Source organism: Scyliorhinus torazame, chromosome 3, assembly GCF_047496885.1.
Source record: "Scyliorhinus torazame isolate Kashiwa2021f chromosome 3, sScyTor2.1, whole genome shotgun sequence".
NCBI classification, from domain to species: Eukaryota; Metazoa; Chordata; class Chondrichthyes; order Carcharhiniformes; family Scyliorhinidae; genus Scyliorhinus; species Scyliorhinus torazame.
Genome location: NC_092709.1, coordinates 278,933,377 through 278,948,509, shown reverse-complemented (window position 1 = coordinate 278,948,509; position 15,133 = coordinate 278,933,377). Strand labels below are relative to the sequence as shown.

General features: G+C 43.6%; 1 protein-coding gene across 4 annotated transcripts in view; it reads right to left on the bottom strand.

Moving 5' to 3' along the window:
* Positions 1-2,744: 2,744 nt before the first annotated feature.
* The window catches only part of cntfr (ciliary neurotrophic factor receptor), a 504,785-nt gene continuing 492,396 nt past the window's right edge, over positions 2,745-15,133 (bottom strand). For all 4 annotated transcript variants that reach the window (XM_072497289.1, XM_072497290.1, XM_072497288.1 and 1 more), the window contains one exon: positions 2,745-6,857. In XM_072497289.1, coding sequence (XP_072353390.1) covers position 6,857 — 1 coding nt within the window. In that variant the 3' untranslated portion in view covers positions 2,745-6,856. The remainder of the gene's footprint in view (positions 6,858-15,133) is intronic.

Below are 15,133 nucleotides of genomic sequence, written 5' to 3'. Positions count from 1 at the left end.
TTTGATGCACTCTCTGAGATAGTTTGGATGCAGGGAGTGGCTTTTAATTGGCTTACCATGGCCCATGAAGCCATTCTCTGTGCCTCCAGAGCCACCGCCCAGAATGGCAGTAAGACAGGTAAGTGAAGTTCAAGATTCTGCAAGGGGCATGCGAATAAAAGTTAAAATTTTCCAGTTGCCAGTAAAAATCAGTAATACTGCCATCAGTAATACTGGAATTCTATTTTAAGGTATACATGGCCAGTTTGGACAAGTTTAACATGTACATTTCCATGTTTAACTGTTTTTTCCTCCTGACGGGGGTTGGGGCACGGTTCAAAGGCACTGTGCCTGATCAAGGGTCCTAGCATTGGGAAGGGGTAAGACCTACAGAATTCCTCCCCCCCAATCCTGCCCTTACTCCACTGTGGGTTGCATTTATTGCTGATCATGGGCCGCAAGAAGGTGCATTGCCAGAAATGATCATTGCTACCCAGTGGCACTGATAGCAATGAGTTGATGCTGGCCCCTGGTAGGGCTGGGATTCACACCTCCAGATTTCTTGATCATAGGGAAGGCCTGCTGCTAGCCATTTCAATCCCTGACTGAGACTTAATACAGTGAACATATTAGGAGGTGATACAGGGCTCTTGCCAGAGCTCCAGTCAACGATGAGACCTTCAGCCCCCGGATTAATATCCACTGTTGTGGATATGATTTGGAGCGACATCACCATTCCTTCATCGCCACTTTGTCGAAATCCTCAAATTCCCGCCCTCGCAGCATTGTGGTTTAATCTACACCACATGGACTGTAGTGTATTTTTAAATTTAGATTTCCCAATTATTTTTTCCAATTAAGGAGCGATTTAGCATGGCCAATTCACCTAACCTGCACATCTTTGGGTAGAATGGGGAGAATGTCATGGAATCGAACCCGGGTCCTCAGCACGGTAGGCGACAATGCTAACACTGTGCCACCCTGCCGCCTGGACTGTAGTGGTTTAAGAAGGAAACTCACCTATACCTACTCAAGAGCAATTAGGAATGGACAATAAATGCTGACGTTGCCAATGACTTCCACAGCCAATGAATACGTTTTTTAAAAGGTTCCTTATCCATCCTACCAACACATGGGATGGTGGAAATTGGCAGATAAACATTTTGATCATATTTTAAAGGGACCATACCTGCTGTCAGGGAGAGCTTGAAGCAGATATGGCACTAATTTCTCACTGCAGTCATTGTGGTCTTTGAGCCAGAGAGTCCATAGAGTGCAGAAAGAGACCAGTCGTTCCATCAAGTCTGCACCGACCCTCTGAAAGAGCACTCCCCACCCTTATCCCAATAACCACTTAACCTAACCTACACATCTATTTTGGACACTAAGGGGCAATTTTGCATGGCCGATGCACCTAACCTTCACATCTTTCGACTTCAAGCCTTCAAGGCTTTTTATTGCATGTGTGCAATGAATGTTGTTTCTGCTTGAAAGCTGGTGTTCAGTTTAATTCCTGGTGTTTTCATCCTTTCTCATCTGCAGCTCCCTCCCAATCAGCCACCTCCTGGCTTTCCTGCCCCCGGCTTGGTTAGCTGCCTGTAACAAGTTCAGGAGCTTTGTTTTGAATCACTAGCTTTCGGAGTGCAGCTTCTTCATCAGGTGAGACTCACCCAATGAAGGAGCTGCACTCCGAAAGATAGTGCTTCAAAACAAACCAGTTGGACTTTAACCTGGTGTTGTAAGACTTCTTACTATGCCTACCCCAGTCCAATGCCAGCATCTCCACATCATGTAACAAGTGCAAATGCAACCCAAGCACTGAAACAGCTTAGTTTCATGACTCTTTTGGGTCGGTCGTCAAACGGACACCTCATCAATATGGCATGCAGAAATATACCCTGCACATTCCCATTCTATTTTAAGATTGAGAGTAAATTAAAAAGAAACTACTCAGACAATTTCGCCTGCAGACGTTGGTGTCAATTTGCGAAGACTTTCTCTCTTCCCTGCATGTGCTGTCTCACAGGGTAGTATGCTTCAAATCATTAACTGACTTCCAGTACTGTATTTCACTCAAGTGGCCATTATTCATACAGATAAAAGCAAATTACTGCTGGAATATGAAATAAAAACAGAAAATACTGGACAATCTCAGCAGGTCTGACAACATCTGTGGAGAGAAAAGGGAGCTAATGTTTCAAGTGTGGGTGACAAAAGAGTCACTCAGATTCGAAATGTTAGCCCCATTTTTCTTTTCACAGATGATGCCAGACTTGCTTAGATTGTCCAGCATTTTCTGATTTTGTTATTATTCATATAAGCCTCGACAACAGGAGTTGCTGGCGTTTGAGCTATTTATTCCCCCGCCCTAGCTCCTAAGTGAGCGAAGGCCAATTGTCACACCCAGATCTGGCACGTGTTGAGAAAATCAAATGAATGCAGGTCAAGAGTTGAACCTGCAGTCTTGCAGTTTCAAATAGCATGGTCCGACGTAACCAAAATATATACAGGGAGCCTGTTTAAATATCTCCTCGGGCAGAATGGTCCAAACAATTTGAAGCTTTTAGTCTTACACAAGAATGCCAAATTTAAAAAGGAGCAACAATTTACACTGTATGAGAAAAGGGTGTTCATTGGTTGGCAAGTTGATGCTGATTGACCATGGAGAATGGACCAGTGAATAATTGTCCCCCAGGCTTTGTTCAATTCAAAACAGGTGCAATTTCTATTTATATGCAATAAAAAAACAAGTTATGCTACATAGGTCCAAAAAACTCAACTTTACTGTTCAAAATCGATACATGGAATTATAATAGAAACTGGATTATATTGACACTGGTAATAAGTATTCTCACAGAAAAATGTTAAACGCAAATGCAAAACACAAATATTGTGTTTTGGATTATTCATATATGATGCAGTAACTCACAAAATAAAGAGGGAGGAGATACACACAGTAAACGTTCTTATCGAAGTTTGTTTTGGGAATTACACAAGCATGAGTCATATGGTCAGCATGTCACCTATGACCGAAGGAGTTCTGCACCATGTGTTGCATCGGAACTGGTAATTTAACTGGATGTTTCAGGAAGAGGCTACAGCAATTGGAGCAATGTGGATAATGGTGGCGAGTAACGTGGTAAAGCAATCATCACTTAATGTTGTTCTTTTTAATACAGTAATTGGATTAATCCATTTCTTCAGTTCACAGTGGGTAGCTTCCACCAGGAGTACCTGTGATATATTTAACCACATGCAACAGAGTACAACCATAACACAATTCATGGAAAATAAGAGTATCTAAGCTTTAATAAATACTGGCAATCATCTTTGATAAGAATAAATCCCTGTTAAGTGATTTTCCCTTTGGTACAATAGAATCTTATCAAGACTCCACAGAATAAAGGAACTGTTAGAGATGAAGATGTATGATCCACCAAATAGTGCACCTGAAGAAGCACACTACAATGGTTTGGATGTAGAGGTAGCCAGGTGAAATTCTGACCCACAGCAACTTAAAAACAATCTTCAGGTAGGTCATTGCAGTTTAATTTTGAATGTTTGTTACAAAGCAGATTTTTGAAGAAATCTAATTGTTTTAACATATGTTTCTAGATAGAGCCTAATTTTTTTTAAAAAGTGTAACCCAGTGCAAAATCATTGGGATCCTTTAAAGTAACCTACATTGGGGTTGACTGGAGCTAAAATTGTCCTTATTTGGATGACAAAGATAAAGTCCCGGAGTTTTGCTTGACATGAGAGCCTCTCTATCATTGTGAAAATGGCAGAGGAGGTCAAAAATCCGAAGATCTTTAGGGGAAGTCAGGTGGCTTTCAGGATTGTTAACAGTGGACAGGAGTGTACACAGTGCACAAACGCATTGTAACTATCAAGAGAGTTGTCAAGAGGAACAGTCAAAAATGTCAAAAGCAACTGTTAAGGTATCAAGGCTTTCAATACCTCTCTTGCTATTTCACTCTGTTGACATAAGCCTGAGGGATATCATTACTGGATTTGTGCTGCAGGACTGATGTCACAACCGTACATTATCAATGTGGGGTGACTTTCATTTCACAGTTTTACTGACAGCTCCAAGTGGTTATAGACTCTTTGAAGTGGATCTATGAATGCCAATGCTTGTTTTTAAGGGATCGCATACTTGAATAAAATGTTTGTTCTTTTATGGGATTGTGTAGTTGAAGGAATGTAAATTTAATGAGTGTGGTTTTATTAATGAGAGTTTAAAACAAGTCTGCAGTAGACAATTAGTACTTTATTTTGTTTAATTTCAGCATGGCTTCTGAGATCTTAAAAGGTATGGATAAAGTAGACGTGGAGCGGATGCTTCCTCTTATGGGGCATTCTAGAACGAGAGGTCATAGTCTTAGGATAAGAGGTAGCAAATTTAAAATGGAGTTGAGGAGACACCACTTCTCCCAAAGGGTTGTGAATCTGTGGAATTCACTACCTCAGAGTGCAGTGGATGCTGGGGCAGTGAGTAAATTTGAGGATCGATGCAGATTTTTAATTGATAATGGGTTGAAGGGTTATGGAAAACGGGCATGACAGTAGAGTTAAGGCCAGGGTGAGATCAGCCATGATCGAATGGTGGAGCAGATCTGATGGGCCAAATGGCCTAATTCTGCTCCTACATCTTATGAACTATAGCAGAGACTGGGTGAGTTGGCATGATATGTGTAAGGGAAAATGGTGCTGGGTAGGGTGTCATGGTTTGGCAGGAGTTGGCACTAATTTGGCATAGAGATTATAAATGGCCGTGAGGGGTGAATGGAGAGCATAAGTTGGCAGAGTTTGACGGGGACACAGTAGGTGTGTAGATGCAGATAGATTGGCATGAAGGAATGAGGGGCCTTGGAGGTGCAGAGAGGGGCACAGGTTAATAATAATAATTGCTATTGTCACAAGTAAGCTTCAATGAATTTACTGTGAAAAGCCCCTAGTCGCCACATTCCGGCGCCTGTTCGGGGAGGCCAGTACAGAAAATGAACATGCGCTGCTTCCATTGTTCTGCATTACAAGTCAGCTGTTTAGCCCACTGTGCTAAACCAGCCCCTATTCACGTAACGTACGAGGGGCCGTAGGGAGTGGGTAGAAGGGGTGAGTTGGCATGGCTGGGGGCATGGGAAGTGTGGTGGGGGTGAGGAGTGAGGGCTAGTTAGCGTTTTTATTTTTTAATACTTCTTATAAACTCTTTGACAAAGTGCAGATGCACTCACGTAGATCATCCACCCTGCTCGCCTCGCTTCTGCACTCATTTGGGGTCGTCTGACCTAATTCTCAGAGAACCCTGTCACCCTAGAATTAAAATCCCAACGTCTGGGGCACTTCTCATGGGTCAGGTTTGTGAAGCTAGGAATTATCCTGACTCTGCAGTCCTGATGTGGGAGTGAAAATTCAGGTCACAGTTCATCATAACCTGCTGAATCTTAAAAACAGGGAACTTTAGAAGAAAATTTGCAACAGATTTGCAGTTACCCATATTTGATGAACACAGTCTCAGAAAACACTGCACATCTTGAAAATTAAAATTACGTTAATGATGTAATAGGAAGTTGGATTTAACTGTAAAACTCTAAGATATCTATTAAATAAAACATGGTTTATTGGGAATTTTATTTTAACTAGATAAAAGATGGTATTTAGTAAGTGCATTATCATAGAATAATGCAAAAAGGTTCAAATAGATTTGGTGAACATGGTAATCACTTCTATATACATAAAGAGCCTTGGGAATAAATCAATTTCCTATATATTCAATGAGACATCATTGTTAGATGAACATTTTCTATTAAGTGAGCTCTTATTTTTGCTTTTTTATTAAAAAAGATCAAGTTTCTAAAGATCAATACTCTACTTCTAACACTTAACCACTACTTGTTAAATAAGTAATTTTTGCAAGTTTAAGATAAAATGTTAAATTCTTTTACAGAAGAACTTTGAGGACTGAGCTATTGACTTCTGTAAAACTAATTCTATGCTGATTATTAATTCATAGACAGATACAGGACTCCTGGTATGTCCCTGCACAACTCAATTTAAGTTGGACTTGTGTACTGTCAAGTTCATGTAGATTGCATTATTGGAAAGTATGTGAGAAGTTAAAATGCTCCCTATCATGTTTTTATGCTTTTTAAAATCTTTTTTTTTTAAAGAAAGCTAACAAGCAATGATAATTTGTGATTTTGTTTCACAACACTACTACTGTTATAATTGACTAGCATACAAATACATTTTCCATTAAAAAAATCAATGCAGTCCATCACAGGCATATCAGGATATAATGTTCATAGTGGAGCATTACAGTCCCATCATTTCATGTCAGCCATAAGTACAAAAAATTGTTTTAAAACAACGGTGATAAAATTACAGGCCACAATCCTCAAGCTCAAAAATTTCACAGTACTGTTACCAACAGTATCCCATCATCTACTAGCGTCCACTATCACTACACAGATGCAGGTATTTCAGGAAGCAGAGTATTGTGGTCGAAGTGGTCGGAGTACATGGTGTCTTTGGCATGATGATTTAGCTGTATGCGGTTGGTTTGTTTCACATTAATTTTTGAAAATATTTTCCTCACCAGATGCAAGATTAAATGATATTCATTTGCCCTTCAAAAAAATATATCTGCAGAATGATGTGTCCGGTAGGGATCCATGCTTTTGCCTTCCTTGAGTTTGTGTGTCTGTGTCCAGTGAACTTTCACAGGGATCTGAGCTTCACATTCCTCTGAGTTTTTTTTGAAGGAATAATGTTGAAAAAGAGATGCATTGGATCCACATCCACATGTGCAAAATAAAAAGCTGGATTTTCATGTTTGCTTTTTGTCTTTTATTACATGAGAGCAAAGTAGGCATCTATTGAACAAAATGAAAAGTTTTGTTAGATATATTTTCCAAGCGAAAATAATTTTAACCCACATTTCAAAATCTGTTTCTACTATATATACACAACATGGTCAAAGGCCACTGCTTTAATCTGTTTCATGCAAGGTATTCCTGTTAGACATGGGAAGCATTTTTCTTCAATAATACCATGCAAACTGTGGATGATAAGGCAGTAATGACTCGTTGACAACAAAGAGATCATTATAAGAAATTGCTGAATATGATACTATCCATAATTTATAACCAACAGAGCTATGAGTTAATTATAAAGATTCCACTTTATGAGAGCTCCCACACTAAGGGCGGGAATTAACTAAATGGGAACATAGTTAAACAGCAAGCATGTTCAGCCGCGTGTTTCCCGGCGCTCATAGCGTCGAGAAACCCTACGCTGTAAAACAGCATCCGGATTAGATAAGAGGCCTCAGCAGGGAACGCGCAGCTGAGGCCGCACAAAGCCCCATTTTGTGCAGTGAGAAGCTCCGCTCGCTGCCTCCCCCCCCCCCGCAAGTCCCACACACCATGGGCAGGTACTCCGCCTCGCACTCCCCCCAACACCCACACAGGGTACCTCTGGCCTGATTGCCACTGTGCAAAATCAGGCTGCACTGTCAGGGTGCCAGGCTGGCACCAGTGTCCAGGTGTCACCCTGCCCAAAGGCATGCATTTGGGGGCTTCCGATGCCCTGGGAGAACCCCACGAGGTCGCCAACGTGAAGGGGATTGATCCCAATGCCTCCAGTACTTTGGGAAACTGCACATTGAAGTGAGACTAGCTGTCTCGTTTTAATATGCAGATTTGCCTAAAGGTGATCCAGCCCACAATGGGTGGGATTTACCTTGAAACGTCTCGTGAGATAGCCCTCGATCTGGCGATGTGTTGCGAGCTAGGTACATCCCGGGTGCGTGGTCTCCCGGCTTCTATCGGCCATGCTGCAGCGCAGCAAGCTCCTTTTTGGGGCGTGGCCGTTCAATTGCACCCCAAATTTAACAAACTTTAAAAACATTCTTCAACTGATCAATTTTAGTTAATCTGGCTAAGTCACAAAACTGTCCCATTCTTTTTCTGATTTATTCCTTCAGTGTGAAGTGAAAATCAATAAGTTTTGCTTCAATGCAACATTAACAATTTTCCCTTTCAAGGGCAGCAAGGTGGCACAGTGGTTAGCACTGCTGGGTTTGATCCCGGCCCCGGTCACTGTCCGTGTGGAGTTTGCACATTCTCCCCATGTCTGCACAACCCAAAGATGTGCAGGTTAGGTGGATTGGCCACCCTAAATTGCCCCTTAATTGGAAAAAAAATAATTGGGTACTCTAAATTTATATAAAAAAACAATTTTCCCTTTCAAATGCTGACTGATCTGTGTTGCATTTCCATTAAAAAAAAACAATTTTGTTACATTGTTGTCGTCTTTTTGTGGATAGGTAAAATAACAGACTGGATGCTCATTGTTTGTTAGAGGTGCAGTGGTGGATTGAAAGATTGACTAATTGTTTAAAACATCATACTTTTTTGCGACACTGATTCAATAACCAATTCAGTGCTGCGTCGGTAGACTTACTGCTGGTGAGATTTTACTCCTGATGGATCACAGAAAATAGTTCTTGGTGGGCTATTATCCCAAATAAAATGTTATTTGAAAACTATGACAATTATTTAACATTAAGTTTTATTTTCTCGACACTTATATCCATTACCAATTTTTCTTTCCTTCCATCTTTGTTTTTGCCTTCTTTTACATCCCACGACAGGATGAGTGGGCAATCAGCGCCCTATGTTTTGAAAGCCCTGTTTCTCCAAAGAGTATGGTCATATCAAAGAACAAAGAACAAAGAAAAGTACAGCACAGGAACAGGCCCTTCGGCCCTCCAAGCCTGCGCGGACCACGTTGCCCGTCTAAACTAAAATCTTCTACACTTCCTGGGTCCGTACCCCTCTATTCCCATCCTATTCATGTATTTGTCAAGATGCCCCTTAAATGTCACTATCGTCCCTGCTTCCACCACCTCCTCCGGCAGCGAGTTCCAGGCACCCACTACCCTCTGTGTAAAATACTTAGCTCGTACATCTCCTCTAAATCTTGCCCCTCGCACCTTAAACCTATGCCCCCTAGTAATTGACCCCTCTACCCTGGGAAAAAGCCTCTGACTATCCACTCTGTCTATGCCCCTCATAATTTTGTAGACCTCTATCAGGTCACCCCTCAACCTCTGTCGTTCCAGTGAGAACCAACCGAGTTTATTCAACCGCTCCTCATAGCTAATGCCCTCCATACCAGGCAACATCCTGGTAAATCTCTTCTGCACCCTCTCTAAAGCCTCCACATCCTTCTGGCAGTGTGGCGACCGGAATTGAACACTATACTCCAAGTGTGGCCTAACTAAGGTCCTATATAGCTGCAACATGACTTGCCAATTCTTATACTCAATGCCCCGGCCAATGAAGGCAAGCATGCCGTATGCCTTGTTGACTACCTTCTCCACCTGTGTTGCCCCTTTCAGTGACCTGTGGACCTGTACACCTAGATCTCTCTGACTTTCAATACTCTTGAGGGTTCTACCATTCACTGTATATTCCCTGTCTGCATTAGACCTTCCAAAATGCATTACCTCACATTTGTCCGGATTAAACTCCATCTGCCATCTCTCCGCCCAAGTCTCCAAACAATCTAAATCCTGCTGTATCCTCTGACAGTCCTCATCGCTATCCGCAATTCCATCAACCTTTGTGTCATCTGCAAACTTACTAATCAGACCAGTTACATTTTCCTCCAAATCATTTCTATATACTACGAACAGCAAAGATCCCAGCACTGATCCCTGCGGAACACCACTAGTCACATCCCTCCAATTAGAAAAGCACCCTCCCATTGCTACTCTCTGCCTTCTATGACCTAGCCAGTTCTGTACCCATCTTGCCAGCTCACCCCTGATCCCGTGTGACTTTACCTTCACCAATCTACCATGAGGGACCTTGTCAAAGGCCTTACTGAAGCCCATATAGACAACATCCACTGCCCTACCTGCAGCAAGTCAATATTTGCATTTTATGTTTAACTATGAGGACATTTTATTTATTATGGGATTCTTGATCTTATTAAGGCTGCAGGGGCCGAATGATATACTCCTGCTCTTAATTCATATGTTCGTTTAAAAGTACTTGAAATGAGAAATGATGAGTTAAATCAGTGTAGAGAACCTCCAGCCTTTTATGATCAGATTCATGGACTGTTCAATTTCTTAATGCAATTAAACTAAACAAGATCAATTCTCTAGACTTGCCAAGTACTTGCCTACTGGGTTTGCAGCCTACGGGACTAATACTGCAGACCTACACTGGAAATAAATATCAGAAGAATGTAAAATATGCTGCCAAATTGTGATTACTCATTTTAAGCTATTGCACAAAATCAAAAGCGACCCCATTATAATGAACGAGAGGCCAAAATTCTAAAACATTCTAATGGGGGTGGCACATAAACTTCAAAATTACCTCACTTTAGCAACTATTGAAGAGGTGTGGGCTTGGATAGCATGCTCTTTCCAAGGGCTGGTGCAGACTCGATGGGCCGAATGGCCTCCTTCTGCACTGTACATTCTATGATTCTATGTAAATTCTCATTTACTTCTGTTTCATGTCCCTGAACAATCCCTACCCAGTGAACTCTCCAGTAGCCTGCTTCCAGTTTTTGACAATATTATTCAGTACCCTACCAATACCATCCGATGCTCCTTCCAGCCACTGACATGCTTTAATGTGGAGCTTAATGAATGACTATCTGCCACCGACTCCAACTTTTGCCAGGGATTCTTTGGCCTCCCAACCACGCGGGAGCCCACCACCGGCAGGACCAACAAATCTCGCCCCCAGCGAATGACCGGAGAATTCCAGCCATTATTTCCCAGTATCCTTAACCAAGAACAAAGAACAAAGAACAAAGAAATGTACAGCACAGGAACAGGCCTTTCGACCCTCCAAGCCCGTGCCGACCATGCTGCCTGACTAAACTACAATCTTCTACACTTCCTGGGTCCGTATCCCTCTATTCCCATCCTATTCATGTATTTGTCAAGATGCCCCTTAAATGTCACTATCGTCCCTGCTTCCACCACCTCCTCCGGTAGCGAGTTCCAGGCACCCACTACCCTCTGCGTAAAAAGCTTGCCTCGTACATCTACTCTAAACCTTACTCCTCTCACCTTAAACCTATGCCCCCTAGTAATTGACCCCTCTACCCCAGGGAAAAGCCTCTGACAATCCACTCTGTCTATGCCCCTCATAATTTTGTAGACCTCTATCAGGTCGCCACTCAACCTCCTTCGTTCCAGTGAGAACAAACCGAGTTTATTCAACCGCTCCTCATAGCTAATGCCCTCCATACCAGGGAACATTCTGGTAAATCTCTTCTGCACCCTCTCTAAAGCCTCCACATCCTTCTGGTAGTGTGGCGACCAGAATTGAACACTATACTCCAAGTGTGGCCTAACTAAGGTTCTATACAGCTGCAACATGACTTGCCAATTCTTATACTCAGTGCCCCGGCCAATGAAGGCAAGCATGCCGTATGCCTTGTTGACTACCTTCTCCACCTGTGTTGCCCCTTTCAGTGACCTGTGGACCTGTACTCCTAGATCTCTTTGACTTTCAATACTCTTGAGGGTTCTACCATTCACTGTATATTCCCTACCTGCATTAGACCTTCCAAAATGCATTACCTCACATTTGTCCGGATTAAACTCCATCTGCCATCTCCCCGCCCAAGTCTCCAAACAATCTAAATCCAGCTGTATCCTCTGACAGTCCTCATCGCTATCCACAATTCCACCAACCTTTGTGTCGTCTGCAAACTTACTAATCAGACCAGTTACATTTTCCTCCAAATCATTTATATATACTACAAAGAGCAAAGGTCCCAGCACTGATCCCTGTGGAACACCACTGGTCACAGCCCTCCAATTAGAAAAGCATCCTTCCATTGCTACTCTCTGCCTTCTATGACCTAGCCAGTTCTGTATCCACCTTGCCAGCTCACCCCTGATCCCGTGTGACTTCACCTTTTGTACTAGTCTACCATGAGGGACCTTGTCAAAGGCCTTACTGAAGTCCATATAGACAACATCCACTGCCCTACCTGCATCAATCATCTTAGTGACCTCCTCGAAAAACTCTATCAAGTTAGTGAGACACGACCTCCCCTTCACAAAACCATGCTGCCTCTCACTCATACGTCCATTTGCTTCCAAATGGGAGTAGATCCTGTCTCGAAGAATTCTCTCCAGTAATTTCCCTACCACTGAAGTAAGGCTCACCGGCCTGTAGTTCCCTGGATTATTCTTACTACCCTTCTTAAACAGAGGAACAACATTGGCTATTCTCCAGTCCTCCGGGATATCACCTGAAGAAAGTGAGGATCCAAAGATTTCTGTCAAGGCCTCAGCAATTTCCTCTCCAGCCTCCTTCAGTATTCTGGGGTAGATCCCATCAGGCCCTGGGGACTTATCTACCTTAATATTCTTTAAGACACCCAACACCTCGTCTTTTTGGATCTCAATGTGACCCAGGCTATCTACACACCCTTCTCCAGACTCAACATCTACCAATTTCTTCTCTTTGGTGGATACTGATGCAAAGTATTCATTTAGTACCTCGCCCATTTCCTCTGGCTCCACACATAGATTCCCTTGCCTATCCTTCAATGGGCCAACCCTTTCCCTGACGACCCTCTTGCTCTTTATGTACGTGTAAAAAGCCTTGGGATTTTCCTTAACCCTATTTGCCAATTACTTTTCGTGACCCCTTCTAGCCCTCCTCACTCCTTGCTTAAGTTCCTTCCTACTTTCCTTATATTCCACACAGGCTTTGTCTGTTCCCAGCCTTTTAGCCCTGACAAATGCCTCCTTTTTCTTTTTGACGAGGCCTATAATATCTCTCGTTATCCAAGGTTCCCGAAAATTGCCGTATTTATCCTTCTTCCTCACAGGAACATGCCGGTCCTGAATTCCTTTCAACTGACACTTGAAAGCCTCCCACATGTCAGATGTTGATTTGCCCTCAAACATCCGCCCCCAATCTATGTTCTTCAGTTCCCGCCTAATATTGTTAGAATTAGCCTTCCCCCAATTTAGCACATTCATCCTAGGACCACTCTTATCCTTGTCCACCAGCACTTTAAAACTTACTGAATTGTGGTCACTGTTACCGAAATGCTCCCCTACTGAAACATCTACCCTACTGAAACACCTGGCCGGGCTCATTCCCCAATACCAGGTCCAGTACCGCCCCTTCCCTAGTTGGACTGTCCACATATTGTTTTAAGAAGCCCTCCAGGATGCTCCTTACAAACTCCGCCCCGTCTAAGCCCCTGGCACTAAGTGAGTCCCAGTCAATATTGGGGAAGTTGAAGTCTCCCATCACCACAACCCTGTTGTTTTTACTCTTTTCCAAAATCTGTCTACCTATCTGCTCCTCCATCTCCCGCTGGCTGTTGGGAGGCCTGTAGTAAACCCCCAACATTGTGACTGCACCCTTCTTATTCCTGATCTCTACCCATATAGCCTCACTGCCCTCTGAGGTGTCCTCCCGCAGTACAGCTGTGATATTCTCCCTAACCAGTAGCGCAACTCCACCACCCCTTTTACATCCCCCTCTATCCCGCCTGAAACATCTAAATCCTGGAACGTTTAGCTGCCAATCCTGCCCTTCCCTCAACCAGGTCTCTGTAATGGCAACACCATCATAGTTCCAAGTACTAATCCAAGCTCTAAGTTCATCTGCCCTACCCGTAATACTTCTTGCATTAAAACATATGCATTTCAGGCCACCAGACCCGTTGTGTTCAGCAACTTCTCCCTGTCTGCTCTGCCTCAGAGCCACACTGTCCCTATTCCCTAGTTCTCCCTCAATGCTCTCACCTTCTGACCTATTGCTCCCGTGCCCACCCCCCTGCCATACTAGTTTAATCCCTCCCGTGTGACACTAGCAAACCTCGCAGCCAGGATATTTATGCCTCTCCAGTTTAGATGCAACCCGTCCTTCTTATATAGGTCACACCTGCCCCGGAAGAGCTCCCAGTGGTCCAGATAACGGAAACCCTCCTTCCTACACCAGCTGTTTTGCCACATGTTTAGCTGCTCTATCTTCCTATTTTTAGCCTCACTGGCACGTGGCACAGGGAGTAATCCTGAGATTACAACCCTAGAGGTCCTGTCTTTTAACTTTCTGCCTAGCTCCCTGAACTCCTGCTGCAGGACCTCATGCCCCTTCCTGCCTATGTCGTTAGTACCAATATGTACAACGACCTCTGCCTGTTTGCCCTCCCCCTTCAGGATGCCCTCTACCCGTTCGGAGACATCCTGGACCCTGGCACCAGGGAGGCAACATACCATCCTAGAGTCTCTTTCACGTCCACAGAAGCGCCTATCTGTGCCCTGACTATAGAGTCCCCTATTACTATTGCTCTTCTGCACTTTGACCCTCCCTTCTGAACATCAGAGCCAGACGTGGTGCCACTGCTCTGGCTGCTGCTGTTTTCCCCTGATAGGCTATCCCCCCCAACAGTATCCAAAGGGGTATAGCTGTTCGAGAGGGGGACAACCACAGGGGATTCCTGCACTGACTGCCTGCCCTTTCTGGTGGTCACCCATTTCTCTGCCTGCACCTAGGGTGTGACCACATTTATATAACTGCTATCTATGACGCTTTCCGCCACCTGCATGCTCCTAAGTGCATCCAATTGCTGCTCCAACCGAACCATGCGGTCTGTGAGGAGCTCCAGTTGGGTGCACTTTCTGCAGATGAAGCCATCCGGGACGCTGGAAGCCTCCCGGACCTGCCACATCTCACAGTCAGAGCACTGCACCCCTCTAAAGAAAGTCTCAGTCTCTCTCTGAATTGATGCACACTTTAAAACCCTGTCACTGTTTATTGATTTGCCATTGTGTTCCCCCAGCTCCTTTTCAATCTGTGGGCCCTGCTCTTTCATCTGGATTTTTCAATTAAACGAACTGAGTCTAGGAACTGTGGTCAGAAGCCCACATCCTACACGGAGGTACAAACCCACTATGTAACCATGCAGTCTTTAGTTTTCATTAATGTTGTTAGAGTGTAGCCACTTGCATGTTCCTCAATAACCATGGGACCGAGTAAAATCCTATCAACCACAGACTGCTTTCCCGCCTGTTGGAATGTAGCAGAGCATCAATTTAAGAGGAAGCACAAACTGTTTTTCCTGCTATTCATCATGAATT